Here is a 23496-nt window from a genome sequence, read left to right on the forward strand (position 1 = left end):
CAGTCTAGTGGTTGGGGTGCTCATCCATGCACTGGGGTGAAGAAAGGGGGTTGAACCTTGCCAGAGGCTAGCTAGACGGAACTGAGAGAGGCCCAAAGACTCCAGGTTCAGATGACGATTTCTCCTTGTGGCACACTCTTCTAGACACTGTATACATACAGTAGTAAACTAAAGAAAGAGCATCCTTTGCTTTTAGAATCCTTGTGGAGGCGGGCAGTTAATGAGTACACAGACAAATCAACTTGAGAAGATCAGAAGACTAGAGCAAAGAAAAATAGGGTAATGAGAAAGGAACACAGGCTGCCACTTTAGATGAGACGGCCAGAGGAGATTCTCACAGATGACAACTGAGCCAGGTATGATGGCTGAGAAGGAGTCAGTTATTCTCGGCAAAAGGGATACCAAGCACCCAGGTCCTGAGCTTGGCATGTTCAAGGAATAGGAAAACTCCTCTACTAGATATGTGCTATGATCATGTTACTTTTAAGCAATGAAAACCTGGCATTAGAAATATAGAATATCAAATTGGAAGAACCTCTGAGATCACTTGGAGGTATACCCTCAATTTCCAGGTGAGAAATCAAGTCCCAGAGCAGTTCCATTGAACCATACAGCTGGGGCTGGCAGTGAAATGAGGCCTCTGGTCTCCGGTCTTCATCTTCCTGCAAGACCATTGCCTCCCTAAGTTGATGTGTGTTAAATCACGTTCTCCCTTGACACTGAAAGCCTGGCCACAAAGGGATCATCTCTGCTAACTCGTCCTTTTGACATGAACATGGTCAGAATTCTAACCAGCTCCCACTTTAGAACATCTAAAAAAAATCAATACTTTTTCCTTGTGTGTACTTGTCACTTTTCAGAATTTAAAAGGACACAAATACAAAGATAACAAATTCTAAAGCCTAGTACTTAGCAGCACTAAGTTACACCTGATAGTGAGCCATCTACCATGATATGTTGTTTTCTCATAAAAACGAGAAATACATGTCCTGGATAGCATTACATTACTCCAAACTGAGGCTATTCAGTTTAATTTTGGATTGTTTTTGCTATAAAAGGAAAGTATGTAACCTATTAGGTACTCACAAAAGTTTCACTGGAGAAAATATTATTCAATAACCCCAAACGGGAACATTTTCTTCTGTAGGAACTTGGCCCAGAGTATGTAGAACTGCATCTAGAGAATATACAGCTCTATTTATCATCTTGCAAACTTCTTCATTATGTCAAAACTAAATCTCAGCTGCGCCCTGACTGCAAAGCAAAAACAATAAGGCTATTTTAGCCATCTCAACAAGAATATTTTGAGAATTAATCGATTTTCCAGGAATGTTAAACAGTTTTATCAATTTTTGGTCAAGGTTCATAGTTATTATATTACATTATCAGCCTTAAATGTATGTTTGTCTAAAAAAATTTATGGTTTTTCTTTTTGCTTCACAAAGAGGAAAAACAATCTTCTAGAATATCCACGATAACCAAAGTTTTAAGCTGTGCTTCAGTCCCAACAATTTAGTTTTCATTAGTCTTGATTCCCATTCTACGCTGAACTCAAAGGCAGCTTTCCCGAGGGCATGGCCTGAGCTTCTGAGGTTCAAGGCACGGTTAGAGCTTTCTCTTCTTAAGCTTCTTTCTCAACACTGACAAGTTTTCTCACGCTACAGGAAGAGTCCAGCTAAGAATCCTAAAGTACTTCCTCTGTGATACTTGACATTTTAAGGCTTATTCCAGCCCTTCTTAGACAAGCACCTGTTTTTTGGTGTTTTTTAATTAATTTATTTTTTATTGTTGACGTATTACAGATGTCCCCCATTCTTCCCCTTTTGTCCCCCTCCACCCAGCCCCTGCCCCACTCCAGGCTTTCCCCACACTTTTGTCTGTGTCCATGGGCTATGCCCATATGCATATAAGTTCTTTGGTTAATCTCTTCCCATCCTCCTCCCCTACTTTCCCTCTGAGATCTGTCAGTCTGTTCCATGCGTCCATGTCTCTGGGTCAATTTTGTTCCTCACTTTATTTTGTTCATTAGATTCCACATATAAGTGAGGTCATGTGATATTTGTCTTTCTCTAACTGGTTTATTTCGCTTAGCATGATAATCTCCAGGTCCACCCATGCTGTCAAAAAGGGTAAGAGATCCTTCTTTTTCACAGACACATAGTATTCCATTGTGCAAATGTACCACAGCTTTTTTATACACTCATCTACTGATGGGCACTTGGGCTATTTCAAATATTAGCTATTGTAAATTGTGCCGCTATGAACATATTCTTTCTGAGTGGTGTTTCAGGATTCTTAGGATATATTTCCAGAAGTGGAACAGCTGGGTCAAGCAGCAGTTCCATTTTTAATTTTTGAGGAAACTCCATACTGTTTCCCATAGTGGCTGCACCAGTCTGCATTCCGACCAGCAGTGTACTAGGGTTCCTTCCCTTTTCTCCACATTCTCACCAGCACTCATTGTTTGTTGATTTGTTTGTATTAGCCATTCTGACAGGTGTGAGGTGATACCTCATTGTCATTTTAATTTGCATTTCTCTGATGATTAGGGACATTGAACATTTTCTCATATGTCTATTAGCCATGTGTATGTCCTTTTGGAGAAGTGTATATTCAGGCCCTTTTCCCATTTTTTAATCGGTTTTGTGGGTTTTTTTAATAGATACAACTGAGGAACAAACATCCCTGGATTAACAATTTTCTTTTCACTGGTGGCAGATTTCTCAGAGCTTAACTAGAAATCATTCACAATAAAATAAGTCTTGTAGCCAAAAATATAAACATTTTTAACTTTCATTTTACTTATTGAATTTAGAGCTAGAACTTATCTCAAAAAGCCTTTGAATATCTACTGAAAATAGACATCCATCTGCATCCATCCTAAATCTGTACTTAAAATAGATTATCTGAGAAAATTTTATGATTCCATAAAAATAATGAGAAAAATATCCCATTTGTTTTTAATTCAAAATGATCCCAAATCAGTTTATTTTATTCATATATTTTATAGTCATATTAACTTCTAATAATCCAAAATTGGAATCTAAAGCCATGGTTAAGCCAAAATATCTCATTGTAGGGGAACCTGTGGTGAACATTAGCTAAATAAGTAGATGAGTGAAGTTGCTGAAAATTTAAAAGCAATTGGGATAAAACCCTAAAAGTGCCGGGGTGATGGTGCTGGGTGTGGGACACACAAGATAGTCTTCATGCTGATGCTCATTTTAGAATTTGCTTTCCTTTGGCAAAGATAGGAAATCCACTTGGGCCCTGGCAGGGTGGCTCAGTTGGTTGAAGTGTCAGCCATACACCAAAAGGTTACGGGTTCAATTCCAGTCAAGGCACATGCCTGAGCTTCGGGTTCAATTCCCTGTTGGTAGGTGCACGTGCAGGAGACAACTGATCAATGTTTCTCACTCACATTGATGTTTCTCTCTCTCTCTCTCTCTCTCTCTCTCTCTCTCTCTCTCATCAATAAATATATCCCCAGGTGAGGATAAAAAGAAAAAAGAAGAAAAAGAAACCCATTTAAGAATTATTTACCTCTCAGCTTTTAAAAAAAATGTCTGGAAAAGCCCATTAGCAGGCATGAAGAATGCATAGGTTGGTATAATAGTGTATATTAACTATTTTTAAAAAATAAAAGAACACATAGGCGTTTTCATTCTCTGGGCCAGGACTGTCTGTGCAGTGAAGCAGAAAGAAGAGAGAGGTATCAAAACAGAACGTACCTCACGTCATTAGCTCAGGGAGAGTCTTCTCAGCTTATTTAATTAGTTGAGGAGTAATAGCTACTGTATTTAAACAAACACCAACTCTTTAGTTTAAAAATTTAGACAAAAACACAATTTAAGCAGAGATTAAACACTTTACAAAGGTTCCACAATGTGAATCATAAAAATAGCGTGCTCCTCCAGGGAGTGATTTTAAAAAGAATTCCATGTACAAAAAGAAAGAAAGGAAAAAGAGAAACAACAGGTCAAGATTACAAAGTGAGTTACGGTTGATTTAACATAATAGAACTTTGTTATTGTATGTGGGGGAAGCTGACTGGATTGTTTCTTTAAAAAGGATTTTCTCCTTATTAATAAATATGAAAAATAATTTTAGCCTATGGTAGCAAGATTGTTCTGCATAAGGTCTTTGGGACCAATACCCCCCTGCCCCCCACTGCCTCAGAACAACAGGCCCTCAGGTGCCCTCTCATTCTCTCTCCTCCTCGTCACTGCTGGGCCACTGGAAAAGTGATTAGAACTGCTCAGTAGCAGCAAAGGCCGGCGTGTGTGGAGCACTCCCTATGGATACGCAAACAGTTGCAATTATGTTCGGTGGGAAGAACCACCGAATGTGAGGGAGCAGCCAGGCTTTCCAGTGTGGGCCCTTCTGATTTTCCACAATTCTGATACAACCCTTGATATCCCAAAGAGAGGCAGGACATTGTCCAAGTAAAACTCCCAGAAGAAATATTAGTGAAATCAATCTCTTCATGGGCTGTGGTCGTCATCCCCAGACCCTCTGCCTTTCTCCAGAAAGTGACACCTATCTGGAATGTAGACATGCAGCCTTCTGGACAGTGCACAAAGCAGGATCGTTTTCTCTGGTTTAGGGTCATGTGGAGGTTATATTAGTCTTTTGAATGAAATCACTATACCAATGTGGGTCCTTTTAGAGTTTGTCATGAACTCATTAGCCAGGATAAATTTAATTTGTAATAAAGCACTTAGGCAGGAACAAATGTCATTTGAAAGCACATATTTATTCACTTAACACATATTCACTGCAGCCCATAGTTCAGGGTCAAGCAGAACATAGTTCATTGTCACCTCTATCCCTTCCAAATATAGTATCCATCTTGTGCACTACTTTTACTTGATTATGTTAATAAATAAAATCTTTACTGATGACTCCATGGAAAGGGATGGTGGAGTCAGTGCAGAGCTGCAGGGTGCCCAGCACACCGCACTTCCTTGCTTTGGTTCAGTATCCACAAGACATTTTAAATTATGAAATAAATCCAAGAGAAACCCTCAAAGAGGTATGAAACCTCAAAAGCTAAGTTGAAGTTACATTCACATGTATTAGGGGATACGGTAACCATTTACTGCCATTATGTGTTGCTGCTGGTTAAATTAGCTACATGACACAGTCCCAGTAAAAATATAGTTTATAGGAATGCAATTCTGCTCCTTGCTTGTATTACTTTAGACACATTCAATCTGTAGTTAGAAACAAGCCATGGCAGCGGTCTAGCCCTGAATTTCTATGCACAGTGAGAAATCAGGTATAACAATGGTCTAGCCCTGAATGTGATCTTAATGTTTTATATTATGGACAAATCATTGACATTTGGAAATAACCCTCTCAGCTGTCCCATTAATATTTTTTAATCCTATCACCTCTCCTGCCTTTACTCTATACTCCAACATAGCCTTTTCCACTGTTTTCTCCCCATTTTCAAAGGATTCCTTTCCTTTTTAAAAAGAGGCTCTATTGGGGAAAAGCATTCTTCACTCCTTTGTTTCCATCCTGCTGTTCTGTTAGCCCCAATGGTTGTTCAACACCCCTGTCCAACCTCTAAATTAAGTGTTCAGTTTCAAGATAACAGTCCCCCCTTCCCCACACCCCTCTTCCCTCATGGATGGGGGCTGTAGATGTTCCCCAGTCCTTAGCTCTTCTCTCTCTACTGCTCTCCCCACAAAGCAGCCGTTCACCACAGTCCATCCTTGATTTCTCTTTTTATTAAAGTTTGTGGTGGGCTTATGTCTCTAAATCATTTTTTACCCATTAGAGCCGTATACCTTCTCTCCATAGCAAGCAATACTCACTCTTCTCCCATCTTTTGGCACTGATCTTTGTCCGTCCCCGTAACTCCACTCAGGAGGACAAATATTTTTTTTTGTCTGTAGGTAATATATTCCCATATTGTTCTCACAAACCACAGAATGAACTCTTCAAGGAAACTTCTGCCCTTCCACCTCCATTCACTGCTAACAAAGCAGTTTACATAAATAAATCAATGAGAGCCACAGCTTAATGAGAGGTCTCTCTCTCTCTCTCTCTCTCTCTCTCTCTCTCTCTCTCTCTCTCTTTCAAACACACACACACACACACACACACACACACACACACACACGAGAAATTATTGATGTGAAGACCTTTTACTGAACTGCCTATAGGGTATTCAGTACTGGTTTCCAAAGGCTGACCCAGTGATCAGTCTGGGCTCGCTGCTTAAGATTCACCCAGGAGGGTGTCAAACATAAATACTGGTAGGCCCCACCCCTGAGTTTCAGATTCAGTGGGGTTTGGGGGCCTGGGATAAAGAGTGTAAATCAATCTCACAGTTCCAGTAGAAGCCCCATAAGCACATACGTAACAACACAGCGATGCCAAGTTTTTTAACCCATGTGAGTCTTTAGAATTCACACAGTGATTAATATGTTTTGAGAGAAGTATGATAAGACTTCAGTGCAAGTTAAGTCCTGATGGGAGGAAGGATGAAAGCCAAGGTGTGTGCTGGCCTGTCCACTCACTAGCAGCCTCTGACTACATGTCTACAAGGAGAGGTGCAATGCCCCTCCCCCTCACCTTCCCTGCACCCACCTGAATACATGCCTTGCAGCTCTTCAACAGCACGTGCTTTTAAAGGATCAGTCCTTACAGGATCAGTAATTAATTTAGTTTGCACCTGATTTATGCCCCTTTCAAAAATGAAATAAAACACAAATTATGAAAATGGGGGTGGGCAGAATGAATACCTCAGTAATTCTCTCTTCCTGAAGCACAAAGAACCATTTCCCTTCCTGAAAACAAAAGTGTGAACGGGATCTAAGGTAAAGCCTCCTTGGACTGTGACTTTGATAAATCTGTGGGCTTGGAAAGGCATTTTCTGCACACAGGCACAACCTTCCAATGCATCTGCAGTGACGTTCTCTCCCAACCTAGGACCTTGCTTATTTAACATTAGCAACCCCATTCCAAACAAGAGTTTTCTTACAAAGAAACCACTGGACCACGTCTCCTTCCCTTTAAAGAATTCCCTTCCCTTCTCACTGAGGGCCATTGCTGTCTAATCCATTAACCACTAGCTACATGTGGCTGCTGAGCTTTCGGAAATGTGACAGACCAGTCAGGACTGAGATGTGCTTTAAGTGAAAAATATGCACCAGATTTCAAGGGTTGGTATAAAAAAGAACATAAATTATCTCATTGATAATTTTTATACTGGTTAAGATGTTTCTATGATAATGCGTTGGGTAATGAGGCTAAATAAGATATATTGTTAAAATTAATTTTATCTGTTTCCTTTTACTTTTTAAAATGTGGCTCTTAAAAAACTTAACATTACATATGTGTCATGCATTTTATTTCACTTAGCCAGTGTGGTCCTATATGAAGTTCATCTCAAAGCTTGTCACATGTCCCTCAGCACCTTCAATCCCTGCTGTCAGTTCGGTCCACCCACCTCTTATTTTGGCACACCCAGTGGAAACCCTCCCGCCTCACTCTTTCCCACTGTCACTGGAAGTCCACCACAGCTTGAGATGCTTTTGCCCACCATCCTATCAATGAATTTCTCCCTTTCTATTTCAATGGATTCTTACTTCTCACCTCTTTCATGAAACCTCACTTTCTTCTTCTTCTTCTTCTTCTTCTTCTTCTTCTTCTTCTTCTTCTTCTTCTTCTTCTTCTTCTTCTTCTTCTTTTTTTTAATGAAAACAGCAGAGCTGAGTATTATTCACTTCCTAGACATTCCAGTTTAGCCATAAAATTCATAGGGTGATTACTTCTGACTGTTACCAAATACTCATTTATTCAACAGCATTCACTGGGCACCTCCAGGAAGCCAGGCACTGTGCTAGCCAGGGGGGTTACATAATAATGTCAGAACATAGCCCTAAAATAAAGCATGGAGTGACGTCAACAGAAACACATAGACTAATCCAACACACTCTTGCCCTCAGACCCAGAAGGACTCTCTACTTGCAAACACCCTTCTCAGCAGTGCTCACATAGCACAAGTCTTCCGGCTTGGAAACTTGAAACTGCCTGACCCAATATTAAGCATTTCCCCTCTCCCACACTTTATATTCTCCCTTGTGTTTCCCTGACTACCTTATAAACTCCATTTGTCTTCCTTTTCCTTTGCTGAAACAGTATTAAACATGATATATACATATATACATATATATACATATACATACACACACATATATATATATATATATATATATATATATATATATATATATATAATTTCTCACAATAATGTAGATACCATTGCTGTTCTCATTTAAAGATGAGGAAACTAAGGCACAGGGAAGTTAAGTAACTCTAGAACGTTCTGGCTGCCTGGGTTCAAATCTTGCTTATTTACTTATTATCAATACTAGAGGCCCGGTGCACAAAAATTTGTGCACTCGGGGGGGAGGGGGGGTCCCTCAGCCCGGCCTGTGCCCTCTCGCAGTCTGGGACCCCTCGGGAGATAACGCCCTGCTGGCTTAGGCCTGCTCCCGGGTGGCAGAGGGCAGGGCCAATCCCTAGATGCAGCCCCTGGTCGGGCCCAGAGAAGGGCTGATTGGGGAGTTGGGGCACCGCCCCCTGTCATGCACAGAGCAGGGCAGATTGGGAGGTTGCGATGCCACCATCAGTCATGCTCAGGGTAGGGCCGATTAGGGGGTTGGGGCACTGCCCCCTGTCCCGCACAGAGCAGGGCCCATGGGGGGGGTGGGGCTCCATACCCTGTCACGCACAGAGCAGGGTCAATCAAGGGGTTGGGGAGTCCCCCGGTCATGCAGAGAGCAGGGCCGATCAGGGGGTTGAGGAGCTCCCCCCTGTCACTCACAGAGTAGGGCTGAGTAGGGCACCGCCCCCTGTCACACTCAGGGCAGGGTGGATCAGGGGGTTGGGGCGCTGCCACTGTCACACTCAGGCCAGGGCCGTTGGGGAGGTTATGGCTCTACCCCATCACACACAGAGCAGGGCTCGTGGGGGGGGGGGTTGGGGCGCTACCCTCTATCACCCACAGAGCAGGGCCGATCAGGTGGTAGGGCCGCCGCCACCCTCACACTCAGGGCAGGGCTGATGGGGAGGTTATGGCTCTACCCCGTCACACACAGAGCAGGGCCCGTGGCGGGGGGGTGGGAGGGGGTTGGGGCGCTGCACCCTGTCACACACAGTACAGGGCTGATCAGGGGATTGAGGCGCCGCACCCTGTCACACACAGAGCCGCAGGGCAATCAGGGGGTTGGGGAGCTCCCCCCATCAGGCACAGAGCAGGGCTGATCAGGGGGTTGGGGCGCCTTCCCCTGTCATGAACAAAGCAGGGCGGATAGGGAGGTTGTGACCCCGCCCCCTGTCACACACAGAGCCGCAGGGCGATCAGGGGGTTTGGGCGCTGCCCCCTGTCACGCTGATCCCGGTGCCAGGAGACATATTACCCTTTTACTATATAGGATAGAGGCCTGGTGCATGGGTGGGGCTGACTGGTTTGCCCTGAAGGGTGTCCTGGACCAGGGTGGGGGTCCCTACTGGGGTGCCTGGCTAGCCTGGGTGAGGGGGTGATGGCTGTTTGCAGCTGTTCACACACCCTTCAGGGTGGGGGTCCCCACTGGGGTGCCTGGCCAGCCTGGGTGAGGGGATGATGGCTGTTTGCATCTGGTCACACACCCTTCAGGGTGGGGGTCCCCACTGGGGTGCCTGGCAAGTCTGGATGAGGGGCTGAGGGCTGATTTCAGGCCGACTGAAGCTCCCAACCTCTCCTTTTTTTCTTTTTTTCTTTTTTATTCTGGGCCAGCTTTAGCTCTGGCTTCAGCTCTGAGGCTTCTGCTGCTGAAAGAAGGTATCTGGTTTGTTTCGGTTCTATAATCGAAACACTGTATAACTCCAGCTCTAAGATCCCAGCCTCGCTGAAAGCAGGTTTTTGGGGTTTTGTTTAGCTTCTATATTCGTTACAATGTTTCTTAAACTGCAGGCTCAGAGGCCAGCAAAGCAGGCGGGGAGCGTTGGTTTCCTCCGTCACTGAAGCAAGCAAGCCTCATGTTAGTTTCAAGCTGTCTGGCTGCCGACCGCCATCTTGGTTGGAAGTTAATTTGCATATCTCGCTGATTAGCCAATGGGAAGGGTAGCGGTCGTACGCCAATTACCATGTTTCTCTTTTATTAGATAGGATAACCCCAGGTAAGTTACTTAGCTCACCTAAAATGAAGCCTGCAGAGAAAAAGAAAATCTGAAAGGAGAGGCGGAGGGAGGAAGAGAGCAAGAGTGAGCGACTGAGAGAATGAGAGGCGATATGAGAGATATGAGATATTACTGATTATTTTGTTTAAATTCTTGGAGAATACAAAGCCAGAAGCTACCTTTGGTCTTCCCAGTTATACAAGTAAATAGGGTCTTTTGTCCTTTGTAGCTATTGGTTCTTAACTAGAGGGTTGTGGACCCCGAGAAAGAACATACCTACTAAAAAGTGCTTCTGGTGGCTAATTGGACTAAAAAAAAAAAAAAAAAGTAAAATAAAACAAAAACAGAGCCTAGCAGCCATTTCTGCACAGGGGCCTCTGATGCACCCTGCCCTTCAGGGAGAACCCTGCACTGAACTACCTACCTCTGCGCTGAGCTGCCTGCCTGCACTCTGTTTCTGCCACCTGAGCCAGGCCTTTAAAAGGAGTTCCTGGAGTCCTATTTTAACAGATGAGACTGAGGTTTTTCTTATACAACAGCTACATCCCCATCAACATCTTTACTCACCAGAGGGGCTCCATTCTGACCAATCAGGACAGTGCTTTTTAGGCCAATCAAACTGTGAGGATTTGGAGTCTTCATTTGCATGAGGATGGACCAATCAAGGATCAGGGGTGGGGACTTCTCTCAATATAAGTCAGCTCCCCTTGGTCTCTGAAAGTGCACTTTCCCTTTCCACCAAAGGCTGAGTTTCCCTAACTGAGCTGAAACACCAGAGCAGAGTGAACTGGCACAGAACTGAGCAGATCAGTGAGGTCTAGCCAGAGAGGGGCTTGGCCCCAGGGCGGCCTCATAGCTGGGCTGTGCTCACAGCTGTGTTGTATCACAATTGAGCAGTTTTGCACTGAATAAAGTTTCCTTCTTTACCACATCCCAAATTGTAGATTCCTGTTGGCATGGAATTGGCATCTATCACTATCAGTTGACAGGTTCTACCCACAATTGTACACAAAGTTCTCTGTACATGAACAGGGCTACAAAACAGTGTATATGCATGTCTCTGTGGAGAACCTCAGAGGAGACTGAGTCTACCTAACTGCCATGTGTACAGCATTGTAGCCAAATCTCCTCTGCCAAAATCTGGAGAGGACACTTAGAACAAGACAACTTTCATATGGCTAGCCGATGCTTACCTTAGGTGTGTTCCAGGAGCTACACTTACACAGAGCAGAAAAGCTATTTCCTATATAAAACCAAGTGCCACATTGCCTAAAATCTCTCCATAAAAGGTTTATTGATTATAACTTCTAATCAACTCTTAAAATGCCAAGCAAGTTCCTGTTAAGCATGATGAATTGAAAATGCATGCTTGCAATGTAAATGCCCATCAATGAATGAAAAGGAAAATGTGACACACACACACATGCACACATATATACACTGAGTGGCCAGATTATTATGACCACCTGACATTTGTAGGCAAATTAGCTATAATTTCTCGCTGAAGTTGCTAGAGGGCCAGACCATTATAAATAGGGAAGCAGGTTGTTTACCACAACAGTAGAAGTGATATTTTTCTGAAGATATGGGTAAACAATGCAATTTAACAGTCTTTGAACGTGGGAAACACACACACACACACACACACACACACACACACACACACACACACATACTGAGTGGCCAGATTATTATGACCACCTGACATTTGTAGGCAAATTAGCCGTATACTGCATCATATGGGATATGGAAGCCGAAGGCCTGTTTGAACACCTTTGCTGCCTGCAATTACCAAGATAAAACGTCTCCAATTCGCACAAGAACACAAGGATTGGACAGTCCAGCATTGGAAAAAAGTCATGTGGTCCGATGAATCACATTTCCAGTTGCATCATGCAGATGGCAGAGTGAGAATTTAGCGGAAGCAGCTTGAAAGCATGTGCCCCACATGCATGAGTACAACCTTTCAACCTGGTGGGGGCAGTGTTATGGTTTGGGGCATGTTTTCCTGGCATGATTTGGACCCTTTAATTCCTGTGTAACAACGTCTGAATAGCACAACATACCTAAGTATTGTTGCTGATCAGGTTCATCCTATCATGCTGATGCCATATCCCAATGGAGATGGCTTCTTCCAACAAGACAATGAACCATGCCACAGTGCTCATATTGTGCAGGAGTGGTTTCAAGAACATGAGGGAGACTTTACCTTGCTTAGGTGGCCCCCACAATCACCAGATCTCAATCCTCAATCCAATTGAGCATTTGTGGGACGAAGTTAAAAGAGCCATCAGGCAGCTGGTTCCACAACCATCAAATCTCACAGAACTGGACAGTGCTATTCATCAGGCATGGCGTCAGATTCCTCGCATCAACTTTCAACATCTCATGGAGTCAATGCCAAGAAGAATCACTCCAGTATTGAAGGCAAAAGGTGGCCCAATGAAGTACTGATGTGGTGGTCATAATAATCTGGCCATTCAGTGTAGATGTATAATGGAATATCATTCAGCCATAAAAAGGAGGAAATCTTGCCATTTGTGACAACATGAAAGATGAATGGAGCTAGCTTGAGGGCATTATGCTAAATGAAATAAGTCAGACAAAAACAGGATAAATGGTGAAGATATTAAGAAAACACACACACACACAAAACCCACAAACTCATAGAAACAGACAAAAGTATGGTGGTTATGAGAGGGGAGGGTAGTCAAAGAGAGTAAAGGGGAATAAATAAAAAGGAGAATTGACTATCCAATAATAGTATAGATGCTGTATTAGAGAATTGTCCACCTGTAACCTATATAATTGTATTAACCAGTATCACCTCAATAATTCCAATAAAAAAAAATTTAAAAAGACAAACACCATGTGATCTCATTTATAAGTGGACTCTAAAACACAAACAAACACCCAACCTCATAGATACAGAGAACAGACTGATGGTTACCAGAGCCTGTGGGGGGGGGGGGGCAAACGGGTGAAGGTGGTCAAAAGGAACAAATTTTCAGTTATAAGGTAACTATAGTTAATAATAAGATACTGTATATATGAAAGATACTAAGAGAGTAGATCTTAAAAGTTCTCATCACACACACAAAAAAATGTAACTATGTGTGGTTATGGATGTTAACTAAATGTGATATCATTTTGCAATATATACAAATATGGAATTACTAACTTGTACATCCAAAACTAATATAACATTATATGTCAATTATATCTCAATTAAAAAAAAGTATGTTTATGTCTGCTTTTTCTCCAAATCTCACTTAAATGATAGTATGATAGAAAACCCTAAAGACTCCATCAAAAAATTATTAGACTTAATAAATAAATTTGGCAATGTAGCAGGATATAAAATGAACACCAAGAAATCTATGGCATTTTTATACACCAATAGTGAACTTACAGAAAGAGAAATTACAAAAACAATCCCATTTACCATTGCACCCAAAAAATTAACATACCTAGGAATAAACTTAACTAAGGAGGTAAAAGACCTGTACTCATAAAACTACAAGACGTTGAAAAAAGAGATAGTGGAAGACATAAACAGATGGAAGAACATACCATGTTCATGGATTGGTAGAATCAACATCATTAAAATGTCCATACTACCCAAAGCAATTTATAAATTCAATGCACTTCCCATTAAAATGCCAATAGCATATTTCACAGATCTAGAAAGAGGTCTCCAAAAATTCATCTGGAATAAAAATAAAAGAAAAGAAAACTTGAATAGCTGCAGCAATCCTGAGAAAGAAGAACAAAGTAGGAGGAATCTCAATACCAGATATCAAGCTGTATTACAAAGCCACTGTTTTTAAAACAGCTTGGTGCTGGCACAAGAACAGACATATAGACCAATGGAATAGAATATAGAACCCAGAAATTGACCCAAACCACTATGCTCAATTAATATTTGACAAAGGAGGCAAGAACATACAATGAAGTCAAGACAGTTTCTTCAATAAATGGTGTTGGGAAAAATTGGTCAGACACATGCAAAAAAATGAAACTAGACCACCAACTTACACCATACACAAAAAATAAACTCAAAATGGATAAAGGACTTAAAATTAAGATGGGAAACCATAAAAATATTATAGGAATCCATAGGCAACAAGATCACAGATATATGCCGAAGCAATTTCTTCACTGACACAGCTCCTAGGGCAATGGAAACTAAAGGGAAAATAAACAAATGGAACTACATCAAAATAAAAAGCTCCTACACAGCAAAAGAAACCATCAACAAAACAACAAGAAAGCCCACTGCATGGGAGAACATATTTGCCAACGATATCACCGATAAGGGTTTAATCTCCAACATTTATAGGGAACTCACATAACTTAACAAAAGGAAGACAAACAACCCAATCAAAAAATGGGCAACAGATCTAAATAGACATTTTTTGAAAGAGGACATACATAAGGCTGAGAGACATATGAAAACATGCTCAAAGTCACTAATCATCCAAGAGATGCAAATCAAAATGACAATGAGGTACCATCCCCCACCTGTCAGAATGGCTATCATCAACAAATCAAAAAATGACAAAAGCTGGTGAAGATGGGAAGAAAAAAGAACACTCGTGCACTGCTGGTGGGAATGCAGACTGGTGCAGCCACTGTGAAGAATAGTATGGAGTTTCCTCGAAAAACTAAATATTGAACTGCCATTTGACCCAGTAATACCACTTCTAGGAATATATCCCAAGAAACCAGAAACACCAATCCGAAAGGATCTATGCACCCCTATGTTCATAGCAGCATAATTTACAAGAGCTAAGATTTGGAATCAGCCTAAGTGCCCATCAGCAGATGAATGGATTAAAAAACTTTGGCACATCTATGCAATGGAATACTATGCCGCAGTAAAAAGGAAGGAACTCCTACCATTTGCAACAGCATGGATGGAGCTGGAGAGCATTATACTAAGTGAAATAAGTCAGTCAGAGAAAGATAAATATCACATGCTCTCACTCATTTGTGGACTATAATGAACACCATAAACTGATGAACAAAAACAGATCTAGAGACAGAGGAGCATCAATTAGATGCTCAAACCTCAGAGAGAAGGTAGGGAAGAGTGGGGGTCAGGGGGAGAGATCAACCAAAGGACTTGTACGCATGCATATAAGCATAAGAGATGGACACAGACAACAGTGAGTGAGGATGAGGGCAAGATTCGGGGGATGAGGGGACAATGGGGGATAAAGACACATTTGTAATCCTATCTAATAATAGACAAACATGGTAATTAACCATACCTCTGACACACTTCCTATTGGCTAATCAGGGTGATATGCAAATTAACTGCCAACCAAGATGGCAGCCGGCAGCCAGGCAGCTGAAGCGAACAGGAGGCTTGCTTGCTCCAGTGATGGAGGAAGCCAAGGTTCCCTGCCTGCCGCTGCCGGCCTCTGAGCTGCAGTCTAAGAAACAATGTTGCAAGTATAGAAGCTAAACAATCCCCAGAAACCTGCTTTCAGCCAGCTGGGCTTCAGCTAGCAGGACTGCAACATTGTTTCAATTGTAGAACAAACCCAGATCCCCTGCTTTCAGCAGCTGAGGTCTCAGAGCTGCAGCCAGGCCTCAGAGCTAAAGCCGGCTCTCAGCTCCAGTGACAGCCATAGAAGGTAAATAAATCCCAGAATAAAAAGAAAAAAGAAAAAAAGGAGAGGTTGGGAGCTTCAGTCACCTGCCAGCCTGAAAATGGCCCTCAGCCCCTCACCCAGATTGGCCAGGCACCCCAGTGGGGACCTCCACCCTGGAGGGGGTGTGAGCAGCTGCAAACAGCCATCATCCCCTCATCCAGGCTGGCCAGGCACCCCAGTGGGGACTCCCACCATGAAGCAACAAGATGGTGACTAATTTGCATACTGAAGGCGGGCAGTAGTGGGCAAGGCTGTCCGCGGTCCAGGACGGGATCTGTGACCCTGCTGTGCGGGGGGCAGTTCGGGAGGCTGTCCGCGGTCCAGACCTGGATCCGTGACCTGGTGGGCGGGGGGCAGTGCTTGAGACTGTCCACAGGACCAAGACACGGATCTGTGACCCTGCCGGGCGAGGGGCAGCACAGGAGGCTGTCCGCTGTCCCAGGACCCGGATCTGTGACCCTGCCGGGCAGGGGGCAACACAGGAGGCTGTCCGCAGTCTGGGACCTGGATCCGTGACCCTGCCGGGCAGGGGGCAGTGCTTGAGGCTGTCTGAGGTCCCAGGACCCGGTTCCATGACCCTTCCCAGTGGGCGGCAGCTCACACAGGGGCGGATCAGCCTGGGTTGGGCAGGGCAGGACGCCTGGCTTCCGCCCAGCCCCAGTCACTCTGGGCAGGTGAGCAGCGCAGAGAGCCTCTGGACAGGGTAGGCAGGCCAGCGGAGGGTGGCCTGTACTCCCCACATGGCAGTGGTGACAGCTGTGAGCACGCCAAGCGGAGCCTGCAGGCTGAACTGAAGTAGCGCCTGCAGGCCATCAGTGCCCAGGAGTGGCTGCACAAGATCCGCCTCCTGGCCCAGAAGGTGCAGGATCGCAGGAACAGCCACCTTGGCGGGCCAGACTGACGTCCTCCTGGCCACACCACGGTGGTTTGTGGATCTGCAAAGCCAGAGGCCTCCGGTGTGCACATCCCCCCCTGGCGTGCGAACATCCCCCAGCACACTGTCACCTGCAACAGTTGCAAACCAAGGCGTGTACAAGTTCCCCCCGCCTCTCCACTGCACTTCCATCAACCCAGCATGCCCAACACCCCCACAGGATGTGCACACATCCCCTCTGATGCGCTCACGTCCTTTGGAGAGTGTCTGGGTGTTCTGGGTGCTGAGGGTGGGCGCCTGTGAGATGACAGTGAGAGGGTGGAGTGGTGATGCCCTGTTCCCACGGAGGCCAGTGCAGCTATGAGATCACCTCTGGGGGGTTAATGCAGTTGCTGAGGCGGGAGCAGATGCAGACAGACACACCTGGTGGGCGTGGGCGGTCCTCTCTGAGGTGCCTTTGGTCAGCATTCAAGATCAAGAACCCAGAGGGGAGAGGAATTCCGTCCTCTCAGTGAAACAGTGGGATAGTCAGGGCGACTGTAGAGGAGGAATGTGCACTTTGGGTGCCAGCACCCATGAGCGAAGGCTGCCCTGACTGAGCCTCGCTTGCTTGGGGCCTAGTGCACTCCTGCCAGGCAGCGGGTGACAGGATGTGCTTTTCCAAATTAATGAGAGAAAACGTTGATTCTCCTGCTGCCCACGAAGGTGGAAAGTGAAGTGGGGAGACATGTGAGGGGTGAGCGAGGTTCCCTGTCTGGGGGTTCCAAATCTGCTGTTGGTTTCTTTCACTGCTGACTAGAGATATACAGGGTGTCCCCCCAAAATGTATACACACTTTGAATACCTACTAATTCCAATGGTTTTAAGCATAAGAAAGAAACAACAATGGAGCTGTTATCTGTTAAAAGTGTGGGCACAAACAGGCAGTTGGACATTCCCTGAGGGGTCTCAGATTGGAGAGGGTGAAGGCCAGACTGAGGGGCCCCTTTTCCCCCCTACTCCAGTGCATGAATTTTGTGCACCGGGCTACTAGTACCTTAATAAAAAATTAAAAAAAATATATATAAAAGATATCACTGTAGTTCAGCAGGTCCTCAAATAACATCATTTTGTTCAACATAGCTTTGTTACAATGTTGATTGATGCTATAGGAACTTAACTCTTATTTATATCCATTTGCCTATGGTAAATTGGTTTTAATGCACTGTTTTGCTTAAAGTTGCAGAACCTATGGATGACATTAAGTAAGAACCTATTGTATTGTAGGGCACGGCAGATGCTAGCGTTGTTTCTAATACCTCACTAATGATCTTTTTATATTTACTACTCAGTGAAAGTATTTAAATATATCGAGTTAAATGAAATATGTTAATAAGATTTAAAAATAAAATAAAATAAAATGATAGTATGTCAGTCCTGGTTCTATTTGTCTTCAGGCCCATTTCTCACGCTTCCCTTGTTTTGTTTTGCTCTGCTCTGTTATGCAGAGGGACTGCGCTCTGTGAGGCTGGTTTTTCAGACTTCCATGAGCTCAGATGCAGGAGCACTGATGGGAGGTTGCAGAATGTGGAAAAGGAGAGACTAGAGTATTTCTCATACTCTTTGTCTGCCCCAGGCAGTGAATTTTAGGCAGTGGCTGGGGCTCCTCTGAGCCTCCAGCTATGACTAGACCAGATTTTCTATGGTTACAGTTTCTACCAGCCTCCCAGCCTCTGGTAACACCACCACTTCCCATTATTCCTCCAGCCTGGGTTAACAGAATTGATCATTTACAAAGTGAAAAAAATAATGGGGAAAAATCTCTGTGAAGAAAGGATTTGAAAATATATTTTTAGAACCTGTTATCTTTCACTCAGCAAATAAAAGGGTTAGGCACAAATAGGATCTCAAAAGAAAAGATTAGACTTGAAAAAGTAAACCCATTTATTTTGCCAAAAGAAGAGACTAGATTTGAAGAAGTGAACACATTTATTTTGAGATATTGTGGGAAATGAGACATTTCTATACTCACGTTGATTAAGTACTCACCTTCAAGTAAAGATATCTAAGAAGAGGCAAAGCAGCTCACAAAAAATCTATAAAGCAAGTGAGGTTTGGTCTGATGTATACTATGCCCCACTTGGATAATCCCTGAAATAATTTGGAACCCAGTGCTCTTGGATGTCATTTAGGAAAGTGACCTGCTCAAACAACGAATGCTACATGGTTTCAGATATTATCTCTTGTAGTTTACCGTTTATGTTATTTATAAATGTAGTTATCTCCTATACAATATATATAATATTGAAAATATTTTAGCATTATTTACTCTGTTCTGTCTATTCCTTATCACCTGTGTGTTGGTGCTCAGTGATAAATGCTACCACTCTTGCGTATTCTATTTCTATTGAAAAATCAGTTGCATATATTTTGGGCTTTCAGTTTACTCTATAATTGTGGGTTTTAACTCAGTATGCTTTTTATTATTATGCAGGTCAAATACCATCCAGTATCCAGTTCCCTTCTCTTTTAGTGCACCTGGGAGGATTTTATTTTCCCTCCCCCGGAAGCTAGGCAAGGGCATGTGACTAATTCCAATAAATCAATGCAATTTTCATGAAAATATCTACATAACAAAGGAGATATAAAGCCCCAGTAACTTGGCACATCCATTTTGAGAAGTATTCTATTCAACTCCAGTAGAAAGAAGTTATATAGTAGTTATATGCAAATTTTTGACTGTGCAGGAGGTCGGCACCTACTTTGTTCAACGGTCATTGTATTATAGTTTTTGAAATTCATTGTGATGAGATTCTCATTAGCACATCAGACTGTAAGCTCTCTGAGGGCAAAGCTAGCCTAAAACCCAAATAATACCAGATACTCAATACATGTTGCTAAATGGATGAGTGAAGGATTGAGTGACTGAATAATCATAGTTTCAATATGATACCTTGTTCAAATCGTTCTTGTTTCTCCTTCATGCTCATTTGAACAATTCAAAAATTTAGGCTGTTTCCCTTAAGTGAAAAAACAAACAAAACAGTTTTATTCCTCAGCAAGAAGAGCAAAAATATTCTGGCTTTTCAAAGAAGATAACATGAAGTCTAAGAAAGACATGGCAGTGAATTTTACTTTCTCATGGTAGGGTGGTGTGGTCTTGTGGGGAGGGGTATGGAGAAGGCAATGGGGGGGGAGGGACACATGTAATACTTTTAACAATAAAGATTTATTAAAAGTAAAGTAAAATAAATAATAAAATATAATTTATTTATATTTAAAAAAAGACAGTCCAGGAAGACACACATGTTTGAACATAATTTGTGGTCTTGTTCTCTCTGCTTGGGTTTGGTGACGTGAAGCTGTTATGGACTGAATATTTACAAACCCCCAAATTCATATTTTGAAGCCCTAACCCCCCGAATGTGATGGTAGTTGAAGATGAGACTTTAAGGAAGTAATTAGGTTTAGATGAGGTCATGGGGGGAGCCCCATGATGGCATTAGTGCCCCTATAAGAAAAAGAAGAGACATCCGAGCCCCTCTCTCTGCCATGAGAGGATAGGGAAAGAAGATGACTGTCTATAAGTCAGGAGGAGGGCCCACACCAAGAACCAAATTGACTGGCACCTTGATCTTGGATTTCCCAGCCTCAAGAACTATGAGAAATAAATGCGTGTTTCTTAAGCCACCAATCTGTGCTATTTTGTTAGCCCGAGCTACGGCAGAGGCCAATTTCTCATCTTCTCTACCTCTATTAGAAATATAATATGATATGCAGGCCACAGTCACCTTTCCTTGTTTTCAGCAACCAGTCTAAGATTCTTCAGCCTCTTTGGATAAATTAAGCAACATGTCCACTCAATGACCAGCCTGGATCAGCAAGTACAGTAATCCACCCTTATCTGTGGGGGATATGTTCCAAGACCCTCAGTGAATGCATGAAACCATGAGTAGTACCAAATATTATAGGTGCTGTGGTTATACCTATACATACATATGACAAACTTCAACTTATAAATCAGGCATTGTAAGAGATTAACAATAATAATTAATAATGAAATAGAACAATTACAACATTATTCTGTAATAAAAGTTATATGAATATGGTTTCTCTCTCTCTCTCTCTCTCTCTCTCTCTCTCTCTCTCTAAATACCTTATTATACTACACATACAGTGTGGATACTTTGGATAAAGGGGTGACTCATGTCCTGAGCAGGATGGAGTAGGATGATGTGAGATTTTATCATGTTACTCAGAAAGACATAAAGAGAAACCATAGATGAAGGAGACTACTGTATTTCCTAATTGTGGCAGTGGGGTTTGTTTGACATCCATTGTTGCATGTCCCTATTCACTATTAAGTTGCAACCTAGGTATTAGTGTTCTTGGTTTTTGTTTTGTTTTGTTTTTTAATATATTTTTATTGATTTCAGAGAGGAAGGGAGAGGGAGAGAGCGATAGAAACATCTAATGAGAGAGAATTGATCAGCTGCCTCCTGCACGCCCCCTACTGGGGATCGAGCCCACAATCCAGGCATATGCCCTTGACCAGAATCAAACCCACAACCCTTCAGTCCACAGGTCAACACTCTATCCATTGAGCCAAGCTGGCTAGGGCGTGTTCTTGGTTTTAAACAATACAAATAAATGAAAACTTTCACTACATTCTAAGAGCTTCTAATGAAAGAGAGAGAAAGAGAGAGAGGGAGAGAGAGTTCAATAATTCAGGCACAGGTTTAACTTTTTAAAATGCTCTCAATCATATTAAAACCCATAAGATTTTTTCCTCTTGGTAAATAGATTTAATATACTGCCCTTCTTTGTATACTAGAGGCCCAATGCACAAAATTTTGTGCACTCAGGGGGGTCCTTCAGCCTGGCTTGTGCCCTCTCATAGTCTGGGACCGCTCCGGGGATGTCCACCTGCTGGCTTAGGCCCGCTCCCTGGGGGAATCGGGCCTAAGCTGGCAGTCAGATATCCCTCTGGCAGCCCGGGAGCCCTCGGGGGATGTCCATTTGCCAGCAGGGAGCAGGCCTAAGCTGCAATCAGACATCCTCAGCGCTGCTGAGGAAGGGGGAGAGACTCCCGCCACCACCGCTGTGCTGGCAGCCATCAGCCTGGCTTGTGGCTGAGGAGAGCTCCCCATGTGGGAGTGCACTGGCCACCATGGGGCATCTCCTGCATTGAGCTTCTGCCCCCTGGTGGTCAGTGTGTGTCATAGTGCCCAGTCATTCCCAGTCGTTTTGTTGTTAGGGTTAATTTGCATATTACCCTTTTATTATATAGGATAGAGGCCTGGTACATGGATGGGGGCCGGCTGGTTTGCCCTGAAGGGTGTCCCAGATCAGGGTGGAGGTCCCCACTGTGGTGCCTGGCCAGCCTGGGTGAGGGGCTGAGGACTGTTTTCAGGCTGGCCACAGCCCCTTCAGAGATTGGGGGTGGGGGGGTCCTGCTGGGGTGCCTGGCCAGCCTGGGTGATGGCCGTTTTCAGGCTGGCCACGCCTGCGGGCTGGAAGCAGGTATCTGGGATTTACTTAACTCCTATAATTGAAACTTTGTAGCCTTGAGTGGAGCTCAGGGCCGGCCAGGGCAGGCAGGAAGCTTGGCTTCCTCCATCGCCTGGGGCAACCTAAGCCTCTTGCTCACTCCAGCTCCGTGGCCACCACCATCTTTGTGATGGACTGATGGAGTGAGGGAGTGATGGTTAATTTGCATATTACTCTTTTATTAGATAGGATAATTTTAAGAGCAAATGCATTATCCTGGAAACATGGCACTTTGCATTGGCAAGCAGTTATAGGAATAAATTCTTTAGGTACTATTTAAGACAGAAGTCCTCAAACTTTTTAAACAGGGGGCCAGTTCACTGTCCCTCAGACATTCCACACATGCACACTGTGGGCCCGGGATGAGTCGGCTGCTAAGCAGGACAGGCAGCGGCGGCAAAAACACCTGGAGGGCCGGATAAATGTTTCTGGCGGGCCGCATGTGGCCCATGGGCCATAGTTTGAGGACCCCTGATTTAAGAAGTTTGGTTGAAATTTTGGAATCTCACACCAAAATGCTGACTATTAAATAGTAATCTGTTATATACAATGCCAAATGAAAGTCCGCTATAATAATTCACTAAAGTTTAGTTTTTACATCATTTTGATATATTTACCTCAACCAGTTTAGCCACAAATCATACCTTATGGTTGTCATGTGAAGGCAGTAAAATATTATATACCTTCAGATGACCTCAATCCAGAAATGCTTTTCACTGTTCACATTTTATCTGTCAAATAGTATTTTCTTTAAGAAGTAAATACAAATGCCATTATTGGGAGAAGCTACCGGCCTGGGACAAGTTCTAGCATTTAGTGTTCTGACAGACCTTAATTTGGATATCAGCCAAAGTCAATAAAACTTGTTCATGCAGAACCTTACCTGGTTTTCACCACATCGAGGGGGTGCATCAGGCAAATTTCTACAAGACCTGAAAGATGATAAAGAAAAGTCCAATAAACACTTATGTAAACACTGGTTCTTATTTCCTTGACCTTATTGATTTCTCTAGTATGAAAATTCAAATAAGAAACTTGGGACATTGACCATGACAGCTAATTGTTTTAGGCTATTGACAAAAGATAAAAGTATAATATGATTTTATTACAGTGGAAGCAAGATATGTGAATACTTATTGGTGCCCTGGCAAAAGCAGGGGCTGTAGGTAAAAGAAAATGAAATCAGATGTCCTAAATCCCAATAAAGTAGGCAGGAATCACTGTATCTCAATCCAATCCAATAAATAGATA

The 23496-nt window shown here is 43.3% G+C and overlaps 1 protein-coding gene across 3 annotated transcripts in view; it reads right to left on the minus strand.

Annotated features, from left to right (window-relative positions):
• The window catches only part of SLC25A21 (solute carrier family 25 member 21), a 553761-nt gene that overhangs the window by 183094 nt on the left and 347171 nt on the right, over nt 1-23496 (minus strand). For all 3 annotated transcript variants that reach the window (XM_059710859.1, XM_059710855.1, XM_059710865.1), the window contains exon 2: nt 23129-23177. In XM_059710859.1, the coding sequence (XP_059566842.1) occupies nt 23129-23177 (49 nt within the window). The remainder of the gene's footprint in view (nt 1-23128; nt 23178-23496) is intronic.

Source organism: Myotis daubentonii, chromosome 1, assembly GCF_963259705.1.
Source record: "Myotis daubentonii chromosome 1, mMyoDau2.1, whole genome shotgun sequence".
In the NCBI taxonomy this organism is placed as follows: Eukaryota; Metazoa; Chordata; class Mammalia; order Chiroptera; family Vespertilionidae; genus Myotis; species Myotis daubentonii.